We start from the raw sequence: 16,991 nt of genomic DNA, 5'->3' as shown, positions 1-16,991 counted from the left end.
GCCTTGGATTTATTGAAAGGTCGACGAGTCAACTGACAAAGGTTTTATTGAAACTTTTATAAATCTGTTCAAACAATCAGCAATCATCGTGACATGATTTACTCATTATCATACAAAACTGTTGTTTTATAGACCCACAGTATTGTGGCATACAAGTTCAACACTCAAGAGTCCACAACTATTACAAAAAACTTAATTACAAGCTAAAATATTGGTCATTTTGAGGAAAATGCTCCTCCTCATCTGAGGATACAAATACACAGCAAGTCACGTGTGTCCACCTGCATTTATAAGGTGTTTGCCTGCATATATCTGGACTTTACTTGGTACCCTCTGTGCCTTTAGCCTCCACAAACTCAATGGCCTTTTCTTTTACTGCTTGGACGCTCTGAGGGGTGCCATGTGTCTTCTCATATTCCAGGTAACGCTTGAAGAAGAACTTGATCTTCTTCACAGAAACACTCAGGTGGATCACTCGATCAAAGAGCGCTCTGAAAGAGGCAGAAGTTGTAATACAATATTACACACTTATCCATCTCACATGTCAGTTCTTATGAGTGTGTAACTGTTTAGGAACACAGACGCTATAGCATATGGAATAACGTATGGTAACCATGACGATGAAAAGAGAGTTTCTGTTCACCTGATTTCCTTCTGCGATCCGTGTTTGACCATGAGGTCGATGAAAACAGACCACAGGTCGGTACGTTTTGGGTATGTGCTCAGGACTTTGTCAAACATGTTGCGACCTCTCTCTACGTCACCGTAACGAAACTCCAGCTGAGCGAACTTGGCGATCACATCCACACCTGAGAGAAGAGGATGAGAACACAGAAAAGGTTACGTCCTGTAGAAAAACACAGCTTTGACAGGTGAAAAGAATTGTTAAAAATATTGCATCAGTTTCAGTGCTAGTGGTGGTGTTGGGTGGTGGGATGCAACTGTATAAACAGCCACCCTAATATTTAAGAATAACTGCTAAAACCATGAGCGCTAAGTTATTGGTGGACAGCATACATCAAATGTACATAGGAGGTATTGTACATACAGACGCTATGATCACTTTAGTATGACAAGATGTTTAAACAGGCTCTCTTACTTTCTTTTGGAGGGAGACTCTTCAACGCCCTCTGCAGGAGATTACTGGCAGCATCACTCTGACCCTGCTGAAGCAGGAAGGTCCCATAGCTAAACCATACTTCCTTATTCTGACGGAAGCGCTTCACCATCGTCTTATACAGGCCCTCTGCCTCCTGGGTGCAAAAAACCCCCACAATGAGTCAACAACACACAGATCGTGCATATATCAGATGCTTATTTAAATATGCGTACCTAAATATTTTGGTATTTTCTGAGAAAGTACCTTGATTTTGTTGGACTTGGCGTAGATCTCAGACAGCTTCTGGTATACAGGCATGGGCTCACAGAACTGCACTGCCCGCTCAAACACCTTCTTGAGACTCTCCTCTGTGCCATACATGTTCTCCAGGTTCAGCAGGGCCACCCACACATTCAGCTTCTCCTGCTCCTCCCTGAACCACAACAGGCACAATTTTACACATCTAACCATCTTTAGTTAAATTGTGCACAAACTTTCTTGCAACTGGATGCAGAGATCGCTTTATCAGTTAAACAAATTCAACTACTCATTGCTGTAGCTGACTGGTTGACTAAACTACGATTATTTAGTCAACCATTTTTAGAACAGACTTGCAGCATTTGGGCGTGTAAATATAGTTCAAAAGCTGCTGCAGTTAAAAGTGAACATCAAAGTGCAGAAAAAAGGTGATCTGAATGCAGAAAGGCGTTCATGTGAGAAAGGCTGGGATGACTATTTTAGAAAGCACTGGAGTTTTTACAAACAACTACCTACAATTAAGGTGGTAGCTTGTTGCAGCTAACCATGTCTTGCACTTTAAACTGGAGCTGACCTATTATTAAATGCCTAACACAAAGCAGTGAGTAAAGAGAGGACTTGCGACCAGAGAGAGGAAAGCCCCTGTGCAACAGAGCCATTGTTCTGACAGCATGTCTTTGTGGCATATGAGTGTGCTTGATAACTTCTGTTTAGCTTGTTTTTGTGACTAGTTCCTCTCTGTTTAGGTGGTGGCAGCAGGGGTTAAAGTCAAAAAGATAGCTAAAGCTTTAACAAAACCTTCACTTGTTCCTGATTCTGCCTCCCTACTTCCACACATCTCCTTGACTTCCTTGGGAACCTTGCTAGGAGTAAAGTTCTTGAAGCTCTTTTTTGAACTGAGGAATTCCTGCCATATTTCAGGCCTGCTTATTGAACAAAATGATTGGGTGTGCATTAGCATGAATTGACTCAAAACTCAAACTGCTTCTAAATCCAACAGAAAGCCTTTGGGATGAGGTGGAATAAAAGAACTGCACCACAATAAAAGAACTTCTTATAAATAAGCAGCACCTGTGTAACACTATGATGTCAGTACCGCAATGTTTCCAGCACCTTGCTAAATCTCTATCATACAGACATAAGCCAGCAGTACTGTGTGCCACGTGTAACTAATAAAGTTGCTAAGTGCGTGTATTCATCTACAAGTCTACCATTACCTGAAGGAGATCGTTTTCAGGGCTCTTTCAGCGACAGTGCGGGCCTGCTCGATCTGTGTAGCCTGCAGATGGTGAGCCATGAACTGGAGCCACAGCAGCGAGCTGTTGGGTGATGCTAGGAGCAGACGCTCGAAGGCAGCTGCATCCTGGGGCCGCAGGTTTGGATCCATCAGCTCAGCCTCTCTCTGTATCAAAGCCTTCTCTGCTTCCTTTTTCTCCTGCTCTTGCTCATGACGAGACTTCTTCTGGGGCTGGGAGGCGGAAAGAGCACATTTAAGGTAAAACACAGGAAGGAAAAGGAGATGGGATAGAGCCGAGAAAGGTTGAGAATGGATAAATTATGAATGAGGTCTTTTAAGGGGTAAACTGATGTGCTGAAAGTTCTGTTTCTCCACTAACTCTAAGAATGTACATCTTTTTCTTTTTTCACCTTAGTGCTTCCCTCTTGGTCTTCTCCATCACTCGAGTCCTCCTCCTGCGCTGCAGAGGCAGGCTTCAGGGAGCTAAGACCCACATCCCAGGAGAAACCTGCTGTCACCTGCAGTCTAGATGGACACGATGCACTGGATGTAACCTGCTGAGGGAGAGAACGTATTCATAAGATTCTGGTTAAGTGTATTCAAATCACCCAATCTATGGAGATTTACAAGACTGTAAAGGTTTATAAGCAGTTGCTTACTTTTGCAGGTTTTCCTTCATCTTCCTTATCCTCTTCTTCTCTGAAGTACACCTCTACTCCACTATCATTATCATCAGTTCTTGCCTTCTTTGATTCCTTCTTCTTTTTCTTTGAGATCTGCCAATGAAGAACCATTAAGACCCAAATAAACCACAATTCAATACATATATAAAGTCACCAAGGCAAAGATCAGTGCAGGATTTATTATTGTCAGACCCAAAGATGATAAATGGAAGATGAAAAAAACAATGGCCTTGTTTTTGTCAAAAATGCAAAGTGATGATTCAAAAATATCAGAGCATAAAATGAAAGAGTTAACAATGTAATAGAAAACACAAGGAAATGAAATAAATTTACATGTGAAAGTAAAAATGAAACTGAATGTGTCTTTTCACCTCTTCGCTCTCAGATGCTGGGCGTTTCTTGCTCTTCTTATCTTGTTTCTTCTTCTCCTCTCTGACGAGACGCAGCGGCAGACCGAGCGATTCTGGAAGGACGTCTGGCTTCCCGGTGTCCTCAGGGAGAAGCGAGAGGTTGATAAACTCCTCCTCCTTGTCAATACTGAAGACAAGAATAGCAAAAACTAAAATGGTAGGATGGCAGTTTGGAGTCTGAAAATAGTCCCTACCTGAAGCCGTCCCAGAGAACTTCTGAAACTTGGTATGATAATGAACTTTTTCCCTTTTATTTTTAAATGCTACATTAATGGCAGTTAAGATATAATTCTAAGCTGGATCGGTGTAGAAAATTGGTAACAAAGCATAAATTCTGAAGAGTGATTTCTGAACTCTGAGCTGACTTTACCTGAGAATTTTGGTGGTGAGCAGGGCGTTGGGAGGCAGGTGCTCAGAGACGATTTTGTGATTTTTAACAAAGTATTTGGTGGTTTGCTGGAGCTCAGCTCTTCCAATGATGCTTCTTGACAACCTGAAAGACAATTATATAGAACAGTAAGAAGATATAACAAGTAAGAGCGGAAATGTTAGAATAAATGTTGAAATGTTTCTAAAAACAATCATTAGCATGCTGTGGATGGATCTCTTAGTTACCTGATGAAGACTCCCTGCTCTCCAACAGACTTCACATAGCCTCTGATGATCTGGCCTGCCTTCAGTTTGTTTACAGACAACACTTCTGGGTCTTTTGCTGGCTTGGCCTTCTTTGGGTTCAGCCTGGAGGAACACGTTATAACACGATACATTTTTATTGCTTTATTAACAAAAATCATCACAAATCAAACTTTTACAACGATGCCTTCTCATACCTTGATGGTCGCAGAGACAACTGCCACTTGTCATTTTCATTATCTAGAAGGTAACACCTGAAAAAATATTTTAAAAATATAAATATAATAAAAATATTAAAAAATAATCAATATTTACTTCACAGTCACTAAACATGTTTAATCAGAAAGTCTTGAGATTAAAGTTGTGACGATATTTTAATATTTTCATGTCAGTGACACATAACTGAACTCTGCAGACTGAATTTTGACTCCACTTCAAATAACAAATGTACTTGTATCGACTAAACCACTGAAAAAAGGTATTTTCTATTTAAGCTGGCACAGCAATATTACAGCTAATAAAAAAGAGAAATCCACAAGGTAAAGTGTGGGTTGATATATTGAATTTAAAAAAAAGCTGAAGGGAAAACAGAACTTCCAGGTGCTGCTCCAAAAGAAAAGTTCTCTCATTACTTCGTTGCACAGTTGCCTGCATGAGCTCTGATAGAAAAAAAACATTTTTTAGATCTAACTTTAGCTTTTCAGATTTTTGTTCCACAGATGTGGGCCAACGAGTGTCACATTACTGTAACAGCTGGACAGAGAGAACTGAACACTGCAGCAGACATCACAGCTATGATGAAAAATCGGTTTTTATAAGAGAAGAAAACAGGTTACAGTTAAATCTACTGCTGCTGCAACACTTGCATTGTTTTATCATGCAAGATGATGGGAGCTGTAGTGTTTCAGTAGCCGATAAATAAATATAGTTTAACGTTGTTACACTCAAAAAGTTTTAACTCTTAATTTGCTTACTGGTAATTTAGAAAAACAATGAAATAAATGCAAAATTAAAGTTTGCACTGGATAACAGAAGCTAGTGCAGATTAGCTTAAAACTATTCTTTTCTGCACACGGTCTATAACAGAGATCATCCACACTGACCTGAGAAACTGATCCTTGTTGTAAACAGCCAGTGGGTTTGGCCTGTAGGCATCAGCAAGGTCTGTGACAGCAATAGTCCCCATGCCCCCAAAGGGAAGTTTGACCAGCAGGCCAGTTTGTGGCTGAATATTTGTTACTATCCCCAAAGTAATGCTGCCTTTCTCCAGTTTATGGACACCTGGAGAAAAAAAAAAGGAATCCAGAAATTAAATTAACCCGATTTTATGTGATACAGATTTCAAAACTAGAAGATCCAACAACAATAACATAACACAAAAACTTTAGTAGCTAAAAATGGAGCTAAATCAACAATGAAGTTAAGTTACTTCAGTTACTGCTAATTAAAATGTTAAGCTGTTATGTTACACTTTCACTAAAACTTCTAGCTAGGCTACTTTAGTGCTTATATTGGACTTATGCTGTGTCACTACTACTATAATGTTGCTGCTGCTGCCACCTTGTGGCAATAGATTCAAACTGTAACTTCAGTAGTCTGATAGCAGCTTAATGGAACAGGAGGATGCAAAATGCCCTTATTTTGGTTTGCAGATATTTTTTTAATAAAATAAAAAATTTTCTTTATAAATGTCATTATTGCACATTTCCTAGAAACATCTTAATCTATATGTTGAGGCTATATCGCCCTCATGTAGCTCTTACCTGTGAGTGACAGCACAAAGCGATGAGGAGTGAAGCTCGCTTCTACCACTCTGGCACGGACTGCTTGGCCCAGCTTGTACAGTTTCTCGGGGTGGCCGATATCCTCGAATAAGCACAAAGTGTAAGATGATTGACCTTTTACAAATAACATTTGCTCTTCCTATACATTTGCAAAGACACAAACTTACTTTAGGATCAGTGGTCATTGCCAGCAGTTCAACCGTTCCAGAAACACTGGGATCAGTCGTGACTTCCAAAGACTTTCTGTCCGAGTTAAACTGGCGAGAGAAACATGAAGACATTGAAGAAAAAAGAAAGAGGACATAAATTCCAAGCTTGCTTTTTGGCTTTCTTTTTCCTTTGAAATTGTTTTTGGATTTTTTAATGTACAATCACTTCAAGTTTGGGGCAAAACTTGTAAAATAATATAAAGCCATCTCGATCTTCAAAGCTTACCTTTGATACAAAGCATGTAATTTCCTCCCCAGCTGTATAGCTGCTCAGTTTTTCTTTTGCTGTAACTGGTTTGAAATCGACACTCTCATTCAGTTTGCTACAGAGAGGGAAAAAAGACCAAAAAGATGAAAAACAGAAAAAGCACAAAATATGCAAGAGTTTGGGGAGGGTGAAATTCCCAATGAAAATTATAGTGCAACAAATTTTACTCATTTTAAACACATGTGCAATATTTTAGTAACAGAAAAGGCTGGAGATGTTAATGTGTGAATGATGGTTGTTTGGATATTTTAGGATTAAATAATGATCAGGCTCAGGTGACGCAATATAAAAACCAGAATGCGAGTTTATTTGTGTCGTACATTTACCTGGGTATCAGCGTTAGCTCGGAAATGGTGTATGTGAACTTTGGATGGGAGAATGGCAAGAATCTGAAACAGAAACAGTTGCGATTACATCTACATTACTACATAACACAAAGAAAATGAATACATATCATATGTCTACTCCAGCAGGTAAAATGAGGCACAACAGCCATCATTACCTGTGACTGGAAGCCTCTCGTCCTCCGATAACCCTGGCGGTGACCACGTTGCCCACTTTCACTGATGACGTGGGGAAAGATCCCAGGCGCACTTCTGCAGGCTCCACCACTTCAGACACATGCACGCTACCTGAGCTTCCATCCTCTAAGGTAACCTGGATGCAGGTAGGTTTTACTGTCCGCACCGTGCCCTGCAGGATTTCACCAAAGCAGTGGCCCTTGCGGCCAGTCTGGTTTTCTGAAGCTGTGCGCTTTCGCTCTGGCATACTGCGCTCCCACGACACCAAAGGGAGCCCTTGCAGCTCTTGACAGCTGGGTTCAATAACTTCAGCTGACAAAGTCATGCCCGCCTTCAGCTTCTCTGACTCAGACAGGAATATCTCATTCAGGTGGCTGCAAGTCTGGATCACAGTCAGCTGTGCCGTGTCACCCAATGAGATGACGGCAAAGTCTTTGTCTACGTGCTGCACCATTGCTGTGTATTTCAACCCTTCAGCCAGCTATAAAAAAAATTAAAAACATTACAATCAAATGGTGGATTTATATTTTTATAGATCTAATTTTAAAAAATATATATATATATATATAAACACTCACAGATTTCTTCTTCCCCATCACCTTGGAAAGGATAGAGACATGGACACAAGCAGAAAGCATGTCAACATGAAGGACAACTGCACCGACTTTCTGTCCTTCGGTCAGTTTAACACCTGCAAAAAATACAGTTTTTGGTTACATATGAGCTCATCTTTCATACAAAATAACTTCTCTGTAACCTCCTGATGTTATGAATCGGTAAACTTCATACTTCCCTTCATCTGTTATTAGATATAATATAATATTGTTTTGAATATTGTGAAAACAACATACACACTAAATAGCTCACCCGTCTATTTGACCTTGTGCTTTTGATCCACAAGTTCCAACCAATTTAATATTTTCTTCAAAATTAAAGCTTCACTGACCAAAGCAAAGCAAAAAATAACAATAATAATAATAATAATATGATAAATATTTAGTTTTTTCCTGTTCAGTACATACCCATCATGTGGTGCTTATTGGCCAGAATGGTAGCACCAATCAAGCCATCAGACTTAAACGTGGCACCGGTGTCATTCACAGTATCCACAGTCAGCTTCAGTTTCTGTCCAACAGACAGAGCAGCCAGCTGCTGCTGAAGTTCACTGTTATCTAGAAAAAACAAAACAAAAACAGGAACTTATGTCTCACTGAATGTCTGGAATTCTGCAACTCAAATCTTATTTGGCCTTTCGTGGGTCTATAGCTCCCAGCGTTTATTGACACACTTAGCAAAAGGCAACTATTTATATCTAATTGACTTCACACATACCTTTCATAACCAACATTTCAGTGACTGCTCTTCTCTCCTGAAGACCATTAATGAGTCTTGTCTGGGCATCCCCCTGTGGTGATATGGCCTCTGAAATCTTCAGTGTGACCAGGAATCGCCGCTTCTCCTCATCGAGGTTTGTCACTTTAGCAATGACCGTCTGGCCAACCTGGAAGGTGTTTGTCGTATCTCTGATGAACTTGTCAGTCATGGCCTGGAAAAGCAGAAACATTTGAAAATTTAACCAGGAAAATATATAACTGTTATACAAGTATGAGCCTTTCAGTTTACAAATTAAAAGTTCTTTACTTACTGATTTGGGTGCAAGTCCAAAAAGGCCGTATGGAAACTCCACAAAGACACCATAGGGCATGATATTTTTGATCCAGCCAACCAGCTGAAGTCCAACAGTGATCTCAGAGAAATCTTTGGCAACCACTCCTTCCTCCAGTGACCATCTCACTGTTGGTTTCTTGGTGAGAGTCTTTAAATGAGAAGCAGCTAAGGAAACACACATTTTTCAAAATAGAAGATGTATGAATTTCCCAAGAGGACATAGTGAATCAATCAAAGCTGAGTAAAGGTCATCGGGTGGTCAGATCTGCAAAATATCTGCAGGCTACTGAAAAAAAGGATACAATATTCTGCTTGTTCTTGCTTGAACAGATGAGTTTTGAGATGATATCTCCTTCCTGCAGGCTCTCCCACAGCAGAGGGCAGTTGGACATGTGATCAGACAGGTGGCTCATAGGCAGTACAGCATGGATCTCATCCGGGAGGATGGCCACTTCCAAACCATTGAGTGACTTTTTCAGCACCTTTGCATCCAGCCTCTACAATACATAAGACAAATTAATAAAAATAAGACAAAAGATTATATTTTCAATTGAACAAGCCACAGAGACGACTTCTTACCTTCCCCACTTCACAGTCAAACTCAGGTTTTTCAGTCTCCTCGTTTTCTTTTTCGACCACTGCCTTAAATGAAAGCACCATCTTTCCCTTTTCAGGATCACACTGAAGAACTTTAGCCTTTACCACCTGGATTATCAATCGAGACCAGCAAACTTGTGAGATACATCACAGAAACAACACAAATCAAGACCATACAGGAATCTCAGTGTACATGACATTCGATCCGTTTACCTGCCCAACGTAGAAGATGTCCTCGGGACGAACGATGGGCTCGGAGCTCAGCTCACTGAGCGGCACCAGACCCTTAACCCCATTGTAAAAACGGACAATGCAGCCAAAGTCTTTTACGCTCACGATATAGCCGTGGGACACACGACCAGGACGAGTGTCATTATAGCTCAGGAACAACGGCAAGGAGCTTTCAACCAGAGTCTTTTTTCTGGTCAGGTACAGCTTCTTATTCTCTGGCTCTACTGACAGCACCTGAAGACAAAGTGTGCAGACACAAATATTCAGTGGAACAATAAACAGCAAATCAGCGCTCACAGCTGAAACTTCACATCAGAAGTTTTATAGTTGTTTGTTAGGGCAGAAGTGCACTTACCCGACATTTGACCTTCATGCCCTCCATGTACTTTTTCTCCGGATTCTGCAGGACAATGTCAGACAGATGGGTTCGAGGCACCAAACCTTTAATGTGGTCAGACAGATGCACCACCATCCCATGACTCAGCAGGACTGACACTGTCCCCTTGGAGAAAGAGAAACATTGAGAGAAAAGCACGTAACACAGACAACAGGGAACAATAAAGAGAGGTGAGGATTTAACTGTGCACAGTTTAAACCTTCCGTTTCAGGCTCATTTACAGCAATTCTAACTAATGTGCGTCATCCATTCAGCATCACTATTTTAAATTATTAAACTGGAGTTCCTAAGTCAAAGATATTTTTAACATGTCTGCCAAGGAGAGTTTCCATTTCTGGTTTGACGCAATAAAAAATTAAACTGAGTAGACGGATTTTTTAAAAAGGGATATTTTGGGAAATACACTTAGTTGCTTTCTTGCAAAGACAAGTTCCAAAGTAACCTCACAGCAACACCACAGGTGTGGTCAAGAAATAGAAACAAGTGATATTTGTACCATTTGCTTCTGTATGGAAACAAACTTATTGTGTAAGACTTAATACGTTACTTAATGAGTTCATTTGAGTGAGTGTTAATTTAAGTTTTCTCCAAAAACAAACTAAAATTTGTCCCAATAAATAACAGACCATGAGTTTGCTTTTTGCCTAATAAAGTCGATGTTATCCTCTTAATGCACTGAAAGACTTCATTGACTCAAACTTTCATAATCAAAAGTTACATGTAAGCCAAGTTTCCAACAAAAGATGATTCTCTGTTCCTACCTCCACAACCTGACCGGCCTGAACATCATGGTATCTGTAAAAAGGCTTCCCAATCACACTCCTAAAATCAAAAGAAGAGAGGCATGCAAAGATCAGAACAGTGAAGTCTACATTTACTGTGGACACTCAAATGAAGTGTAACATACCTGCGTAAAGTAGCAAAATGAATTTGCTCCATGGGGCTGAAGTCCAGGATCCTGCAGATGTGCTCAGGCTGGGCAAACACTCTGTTTTCATTAGTTTGCTCATTAGACTCCTTCAGGTGGTTCCGCTGTCAACGCAGACAATAAAATGATCTCAATCTCATCTTATGATGAAAAAATATATAAATACAAGACTTATAAAAGTTAAAGTTTGTCCAAAGCATCACGCTGACTTACATGTACAAAGGCCAACGTTTTGTCCGGAAGTTCCAACACTCCTCCAGACAGGTGGTGCATAGCGGTCATCTTGCACTCCTTCACCACCTCTCCAATCCGTTCCCTACCTGCAGGAACGGGCTCAATCCCAGTCTCAAGGTGAATAAGGTGGCTGCGCAGGCTCATTCCCACCAGACGAGTCTGTGGCTCGATGTACAGCACGCGCGCATTCACCTGAATGGATGGATGCAAAAGGAGGTTTGTACTCTCAAATTATCACACGGCATCAAAATTTCTAAACACCCATTTATCATAGGCGCTGTGTTAAACATGCCAGGTCTACTTTACCTGAAGTCCCTTAGTGTAGCTGGAAGCCTGTTCTGGCTCCATGTGGAGAAAATCCACCTGGCCATTAAACGAGGACAGGAAGTCCAGGATCAGGCCGTGTTTGGTCACCTGCAATACCAACATACTGGCTTTTACATGCAGTTCAGAGGTTATATTTCACTGGTGATTGCTTCATGTTGTTTTAATAGCAGGACACATATAGCGGATAACATAAAAACACCGTCTTTACCTCCTTGACGGTAGCTTTGACCAGAAGGCCAGGAAGAAGTGTTGTGAGGTTCCAGCCCTGCTTGGGTTCAGCACAAGTCTGAGCAATCGTAGTCAGGTTAGCAGAAAGCTGGACCACGCGACCATCATTCTTCACCTCTTCTACTTGGGAAGTCAAATACTGACCCACTTTCAGCTCTGTACATGTGCAGAAACCACAAATGCTTGAGAGATCCTTTTTAAAAAAAACAACTGATTACATTTGTTTTATAAAAACTGAAAACATCTGCAATGTCCTGATGAAACACAACCAAATCATGCATGAAAAACAAAACAACTGTTTCCCAAAATGAGCAACAAGTTATTTTTCCATACCTTGAGCATTGTTGTGTTTGAATTTCAGGGATTCCTTAGACAGAAAGGCCTTGGTTCCACTGACACCAATGTCAATGATGTAGCCGTAATCCTCCACGCTCTCCACACACGCACTCAAGACCTACACAAAAGATACAACAATTTCTGTAAATGCAGGTTTGATGGATGTTTTTAAACAGTTACTCTCACTAACGGCTCACCATGCCAGTTTTCAGTGCACTCGGGGTCAGACTTTTGTTGACCAGTTTTGGATTGATTGACAGCTGGATGCTAAGCGAGCCTCTCTTCGTTACATCCAACTTGGCAACCACACACCTGAGCACCATGCCGGGGTAGAAAAGGTGTGGCAAAGAGCAGATTTCCTACAAAGTATAAAGTAATTAATATGGCACTTTTACAGACCTAAAAGTCACAAAACGCTGCACAACAATTAAAACACAGTTAATACAGAGTTACTATGTACGAGGGTCAGCTAACACATTTTGAGTATGTGAGCGAAGACGGTGTTATAGAATATACAAATATAGAAATGTTGTCTTGATTTTTTAAAAGATTTTATGAATATTGTGGACTGAATTACACTGTTGCACACTCACAAGCAGAAATGTCCTCAACACCAAGACAATTCAAATCTCCTACAACATTCTGTTCATTACTATATAGGCCAACCTCTGTGTCAGATGAGTCCAGCTGCTCACTCAGCAGCTTGGTGTATGAATCGCAGATGTTCTTGATGCTGAGAAAGCCTTGCAGGCCACTAGGCAGGCTGACGGTCACCTCAAAGTCTGTCACCTCTTTCACACAGCCTAGCATCAGCATGCCCTCCTTCACATCCTGGGAAAAAACACACACAAGCTGTTACTGAGACGAGCATCCTGCAAGAGCTTAAAAAATTGCTTAAGAGTGTTATTTTTTTTAGATGCAGAAAACACCGAGGAAATGAAACGTAAAAAAACCCATTCAAATACTGTATATGTACTGTAGAGGTTATTGGGAGATTGATTACCTTAACATGCAGAATTTCCACACATTTGACTGGAGCGTTAAGTGTCAGGCCAACTTTCTTTTCCTCTGCCTTTTGCTTCTTGAGCTTTTTGCTGTCATCTTTGGCTCCTGCCTTTCTTTTCTTGATTTCAGCTTGTTCATTAGACGACTGCAAGAGAAAAGCAAATTACTGCCAAATGTGCAATATGTTTTAATAATACACTCTAGTGTTGTAGTATACAATAGCCTATTTAAGACCAGGTGACATCAAGGGATTTTTTTTTTTTTAAACAATATTGGCCTAACCTCATAGCTAAGGAGCTCGGGTGTGGCAAAGAGCAGATCTCTTTACCAGGTCTGTCCTGTGCTAGATGCATCGGGGGCAGTAACAATCAATTCTGCCTCACTGATGTCTGTTTCATTTATAATTTGATTTGCAGTGGAAGCCACAGAGTTTCTGAGCCAAAACAGAGCCAACTTTGAGTTGAGAAGTACTTCTGTGCAGAAGTGATTCCAGATGCAGATCAGCAGAAGGGCTGGGTTAGTGATATGGATGGCTTCACTGTACATCTGGCAATGCCTCTCCACAAGATGTAGGCAGCAACACATTCGGGTCAACAAAAGATAAATTCCAATTTAATTTTCATTTGTACATGCCATTGTCACATTACAAAAAAGGAACTCCGAGTTGAAACTGAATAACTAAAAAGGATTTCTTGTGAAAAACATACCTGTGGTTATTAATTTTGATCACTTTTGTCTGCACTCTGAACCCAGATCAATTATTTTTACACTCAGTAAGACAGACAAAAACAGATGGAAGTTAAAATCTACCTGAAACAGATTATCCGCTTCTGTTCGATGAACCACTGTTTTACTCCCAGTGGACTTCTTTGCTGTCCCTCCTCGAGGGAAGTCCTCCTCCGCCGATGCCATCTATGAAGTTCTTTAAGACGTCTAAGAAAAATAATGTCGCCATTATAAAAGACATCTAATTGTTATTAGTTCACATGTGCACAAGTTTCAAATCACTGAGACTGCGAGAGCCAGATTATTTTATTTAGTGATAAAAGTCCATCTATATTCGTCGATCTAATCACTCCAAATGCACGACATTACGAGCTAAATAATACCGGGTATAAAACGAACAAACACTAACAAAAACCTCCACTGGACTGAAGATTTAAATATATGATGTATTGCTGTAAACGTACATTTAAATATACGATCAGAATCATGAAAGGTTTCTTACATTAAATCTCCGGTTTGTGGCTATCCAAACTCACATGCTGTTCAGCAACACGCCATGACCTTAGCCCGGAAGAAAAACTCCGGTGGGCGTTTCAAATTTTGCCCAATGACCGCGAAGAACGAATAATTGGCACCGACATTAGCCATTCAGTGAACGCTCTCGGCCTTAAATTTGAGTGACAGTATTTTTAACAAATAATGGCGCAGTTCTAGATCGCTGACCATGGGCGGGACTTCCTAGCGAGTTTAGCATTGCGGCCTCTGCTGAAGGGCACCTGTCTCATTCTGGTTGTACTGGGCTCGAGTGTTTAAGGTAAGCCTCAAGACCTTGAGAAAGAAGTTGGACCACTTACTTTGCTTTGAGCAGTTATAAGTAGAGTCAAGTTGTCTTTACAATGCATCTGTGATGTTGTACTGCTTAAGCCATGGATCTGAAACTAATAAACTACCTAGCAAGCTAACCTAGCAAGCTAACGTTAACTGACTACAGAGTGTGCATTACTCGCTAAAATGTCTCGTATTAATGCATTTGAATTGCAGCGTTGTTTAAACAGAAGCAAAACCTGGCATTTTAGGTGTTCATGCGAAGACATGTCCTTCACGTCGGTCATATCTTAATGACGTACCATGTTGGGCTAGCAACTATAAAGGCTGTAACGTCTCTTATGTAACTATGCTGGTACTAATTTTAAGTAGCTAATTTACCGATAGGTTTTTTGTTGTGCATCAGAGTAGTAGTTGCAAACGTGCTCGAGCTCCCCCTTCTCAAATAACACCCATAAAGTCTACCCAGTACTAGGAATTAATTTATTTTAGCTATAGTCTCTGTTAGGACCTTGATGATTTCTAAATTCACCTCTCTCTACATTTACAGAAAATGATAATATATCGTGTCGTGTCATGCCTTCTCTGATCAGTAGCTCCCAACCAAATCACTACCATAAAATATTAAATAGAGACATGATTTACTTACAAAGTGTAGTAATCATTTGGGAGAACTTGTTCTTTCAGCAAGAGTGAAAATGGAGTTTTAGACGATGGTAGTGAGATGGTTGCGTTAACAGAAAGACAGGTGGGCAACCTGGAAGTGGGAGTGTTAAAGGTGTTAAAATTTCCATTGGGCGTAACCAGGATGGACAGAATTAGAAATTATTATATATCTGAGGGACAGCTCAGGTCAAACGCTTTGAATACAAAGTTCAAGAGGGGAGGATAGGATGGTTTGAGTGTAGAGAAGAGGGTGGTTAAATTGGGAATAAGATGCTGGAGCTGCCAGACAGGAGGAAAAGAGGAAGATCACAGAGAAGATTCACAAATGTAGCGAAGGAGGCTATGCAGAGGTTTGGTGTGACAGTCGAGGATGTTAGGGATAGGGTGAGACGGAGGCAGGTGATGCACAGTGGCAACCCCTAAAGGGAGCATCTGGAAGACGTTGTTTTTCTGTACAGTCAATATATCTGCTTATCATATAGTATACTAATTATTTATTTGCCATTTTTCTTGTGTAGGACCATCTGATATCCATCATGGCAGGACATGACGCTGGAACCCAGCACCAGTTCACTGGAATTGCCAAGTACTTCAATTCATACACAATCACAGGAAGGAGGAATGTGAGTTGTGTATATAAACTGCTTAATTGTATAGCTGTTTAAAAGCAAGAATCTATGTCCCTGCTGCTGTCATACTTTATCATACTGCATTGCTCACAGCATTTATATACTCTCCCTTCCCCTTTTTTTTTTTTTTTTTAAGTGTGTCTTGGCCACATATGCTAGCCTAGCAGCCATCGCCCTTTTCTTCAAATTGAAGCCTAAGAAAAAGCCTGCTGTCACAGAAAAGTGATTATGTAAGTATGTTAGTCTTTCTGCTTTTCAGTGTTTACAGTCTGTAGGCAAGCAACAAGATTTGGGGGACAGAAAGCCACCAGCTTTCCAAGTACTATGGTCAAGTCAAATTTTAGCAGAACGTTACCGTTGTGTCTATCCATTTGTCATTAGGTGATTTATTTCTTTTAAATATATCTGATTTTCAAACTGCGATAGTAACTCTTCACTACTCCCTGCTAAACCAAAACATTGATGAAATTCTGATTGTTAGCTTTAATTATGTTTTATTACACAATTTTATTCTGCTCTTAATGGTAGAATTTATAACCCATATTTATTTGGGAATATGGAACTGTAGTGAAGGAGGATATGCAGGGGGTTGGTGTGACAGAGGATGCTAGGGTGGGGAGAGATGGAGGCGGATAATCCACTGTGGTGACTCCTGAAGGGAGCAGCTGAAAGAAGAGTTATGATCCATATTTATCACCCATGCTTATTCTGCTTATCTATTACTACACTTGCATGTTTGCACTAAATGTGTATTTTGTCTGTGGTATGCAAACAATGTTTTTTGCTGTGCATAAAAACGATAAATTGCTAACGAATAAAAACTCATATCTTGCTCATTTTGAAAACTATTGGGGAAGCAACTGTGGCTTGCATGGCAAAGCAGGTCGTTTACTCTGCCACATGTGAAAGTGTTCTTTGGCACCATGTTGTAGTTATTCAGTTGAATTGATTGACTCTCTTTTGTCCTTACAGGCTTCCATTTGCCCATCATTTCAAACAGCTTGGAATGGAAAGAGCAGCTGGACATGCTTGTAATGAAATTTGAGTGTTTGGTTTTCCAATGTTAACAATAAAAACATCTATGCCCAAAAC

General features: G+C 40.4%; 2 protein-coding genes across 4 annotated transcripts; one reads left to right on the top strand and one right to left on the bottom strand.

Annotated features, from left to right (window-relative positions):
• Window positions 1-28: 28 nt before the first annotated feature.
• Window positions 29-14,403, bottom strand: pdcd11 (programmed cell death 11). Of its 3 annotated transcripts, none has more exons than XM_040004930.1 (36): window positions 14,282-14,403; window positions 13,864-13,986; window positions 13,052-13,198; window positions 12,715-12,879; window positions 12,246-12,407; window positions 12,046-12,166; window positions 11,693-11,868; window positions 11,464-11,571; window positions 11,137-11,349; window positions 10,903-11,027; window positions 10,757-10,817; window positions 9,954-10,100; window positions 9,581-9,832; window positions 9,350-9,475; window positions 9,073-9,267; window positions 8,748-8,918; window positions 8,435-8,648; window positions 8,125-8,274; window positions 7,681-7,793; window positions 7,084-7,583; window positions 6,908-6,970; window positions 6,540-6,636; window positions 6,272-6,361; window positions 6,084-6,186; window positions 5,424-5,601; window positions 4,518-4,574; window positions 4,303-4,425; window positions 4,058-4,180; window positions 3,649-3,814; window positions 3,254-3,370; window positions 3,005-3,151; window positions 2,575-2,825; window positions 1,364-1,532; window positions 1,100-1,253; window positions 644-809; window positions 29-491 (listed from the first exon to the last, which is right to left on the bottom strand). In XM_040004930.1, the coding sequence occupies exons 2-36, from the start codon at window positions 13,963-13,965 to the stop codon at window positions 320-322; spliced, it is 5,424 nt and encodes a 1,807-aa protein (XP_039860864.1). In that variant the 5' UTR covers window positions 13,966-13,986; window positions 14,282-14,403; the 3' UTR covers window positions 29-319. The 3 variants fall into 3 exon arrangements, with proteins under 3 accessions (XP_039860864.1, XP_039860865.1, XP_039860866.1); XM_040004931.1 differs by having other exon boundaries at window positions 3,005-3,148; XM_040004932.1 differs by having other exon boundaries at window positions 13,052-13,195.
• A 75-nt stretch (window positions 14,404-14,478) lies between these two features.
• atp5md (ATP synthase membrane subunit k) lies at window positions 14,479-16,990 on the top strand. The gene is made up of 4 exons (XM_040004944.1): window positions 14,479-14,593; window positions 15,789-15,893; window positions 16,036-16,129; window positions 16,872-16,990. The coding sequence occupies exons 2-3, from the start codon at window positions 15,807-15,809 to the stop codon at window positions 16,123-16,125; spliced, it is 177 nt and encodes a 58-aa protein (XP_039860878.1). The 5' UTR covers window positions 14,479-14,593; window positions 15,789-15,806; the 3' UTR covers window positions 16,126-16,129; window positions 16,872-16,990.
• Window position 16,991: the final 1 nt, after the last annotated feature.

Source organism: Simochromis diagramma, unplaced genomic scaffold (assembly GCF_900408965.1).
Source record: "Simochromis diagramma unplaced genomic scaffold, fSimDia1.1 OVJJ01000487.1, whole genome shotgun sequence".
NCBI classification, from domain to species: Eukaryota; Metazoa; Chordata; class Actinopteri; order Cichliformes; family Cichlidae; genus Simochromis; species Simochromis diagramma.
Note: the sequence above shows the minus strand (reverse complement) of the source record. Positions and strands in the feature narration are given on the sequence as shown.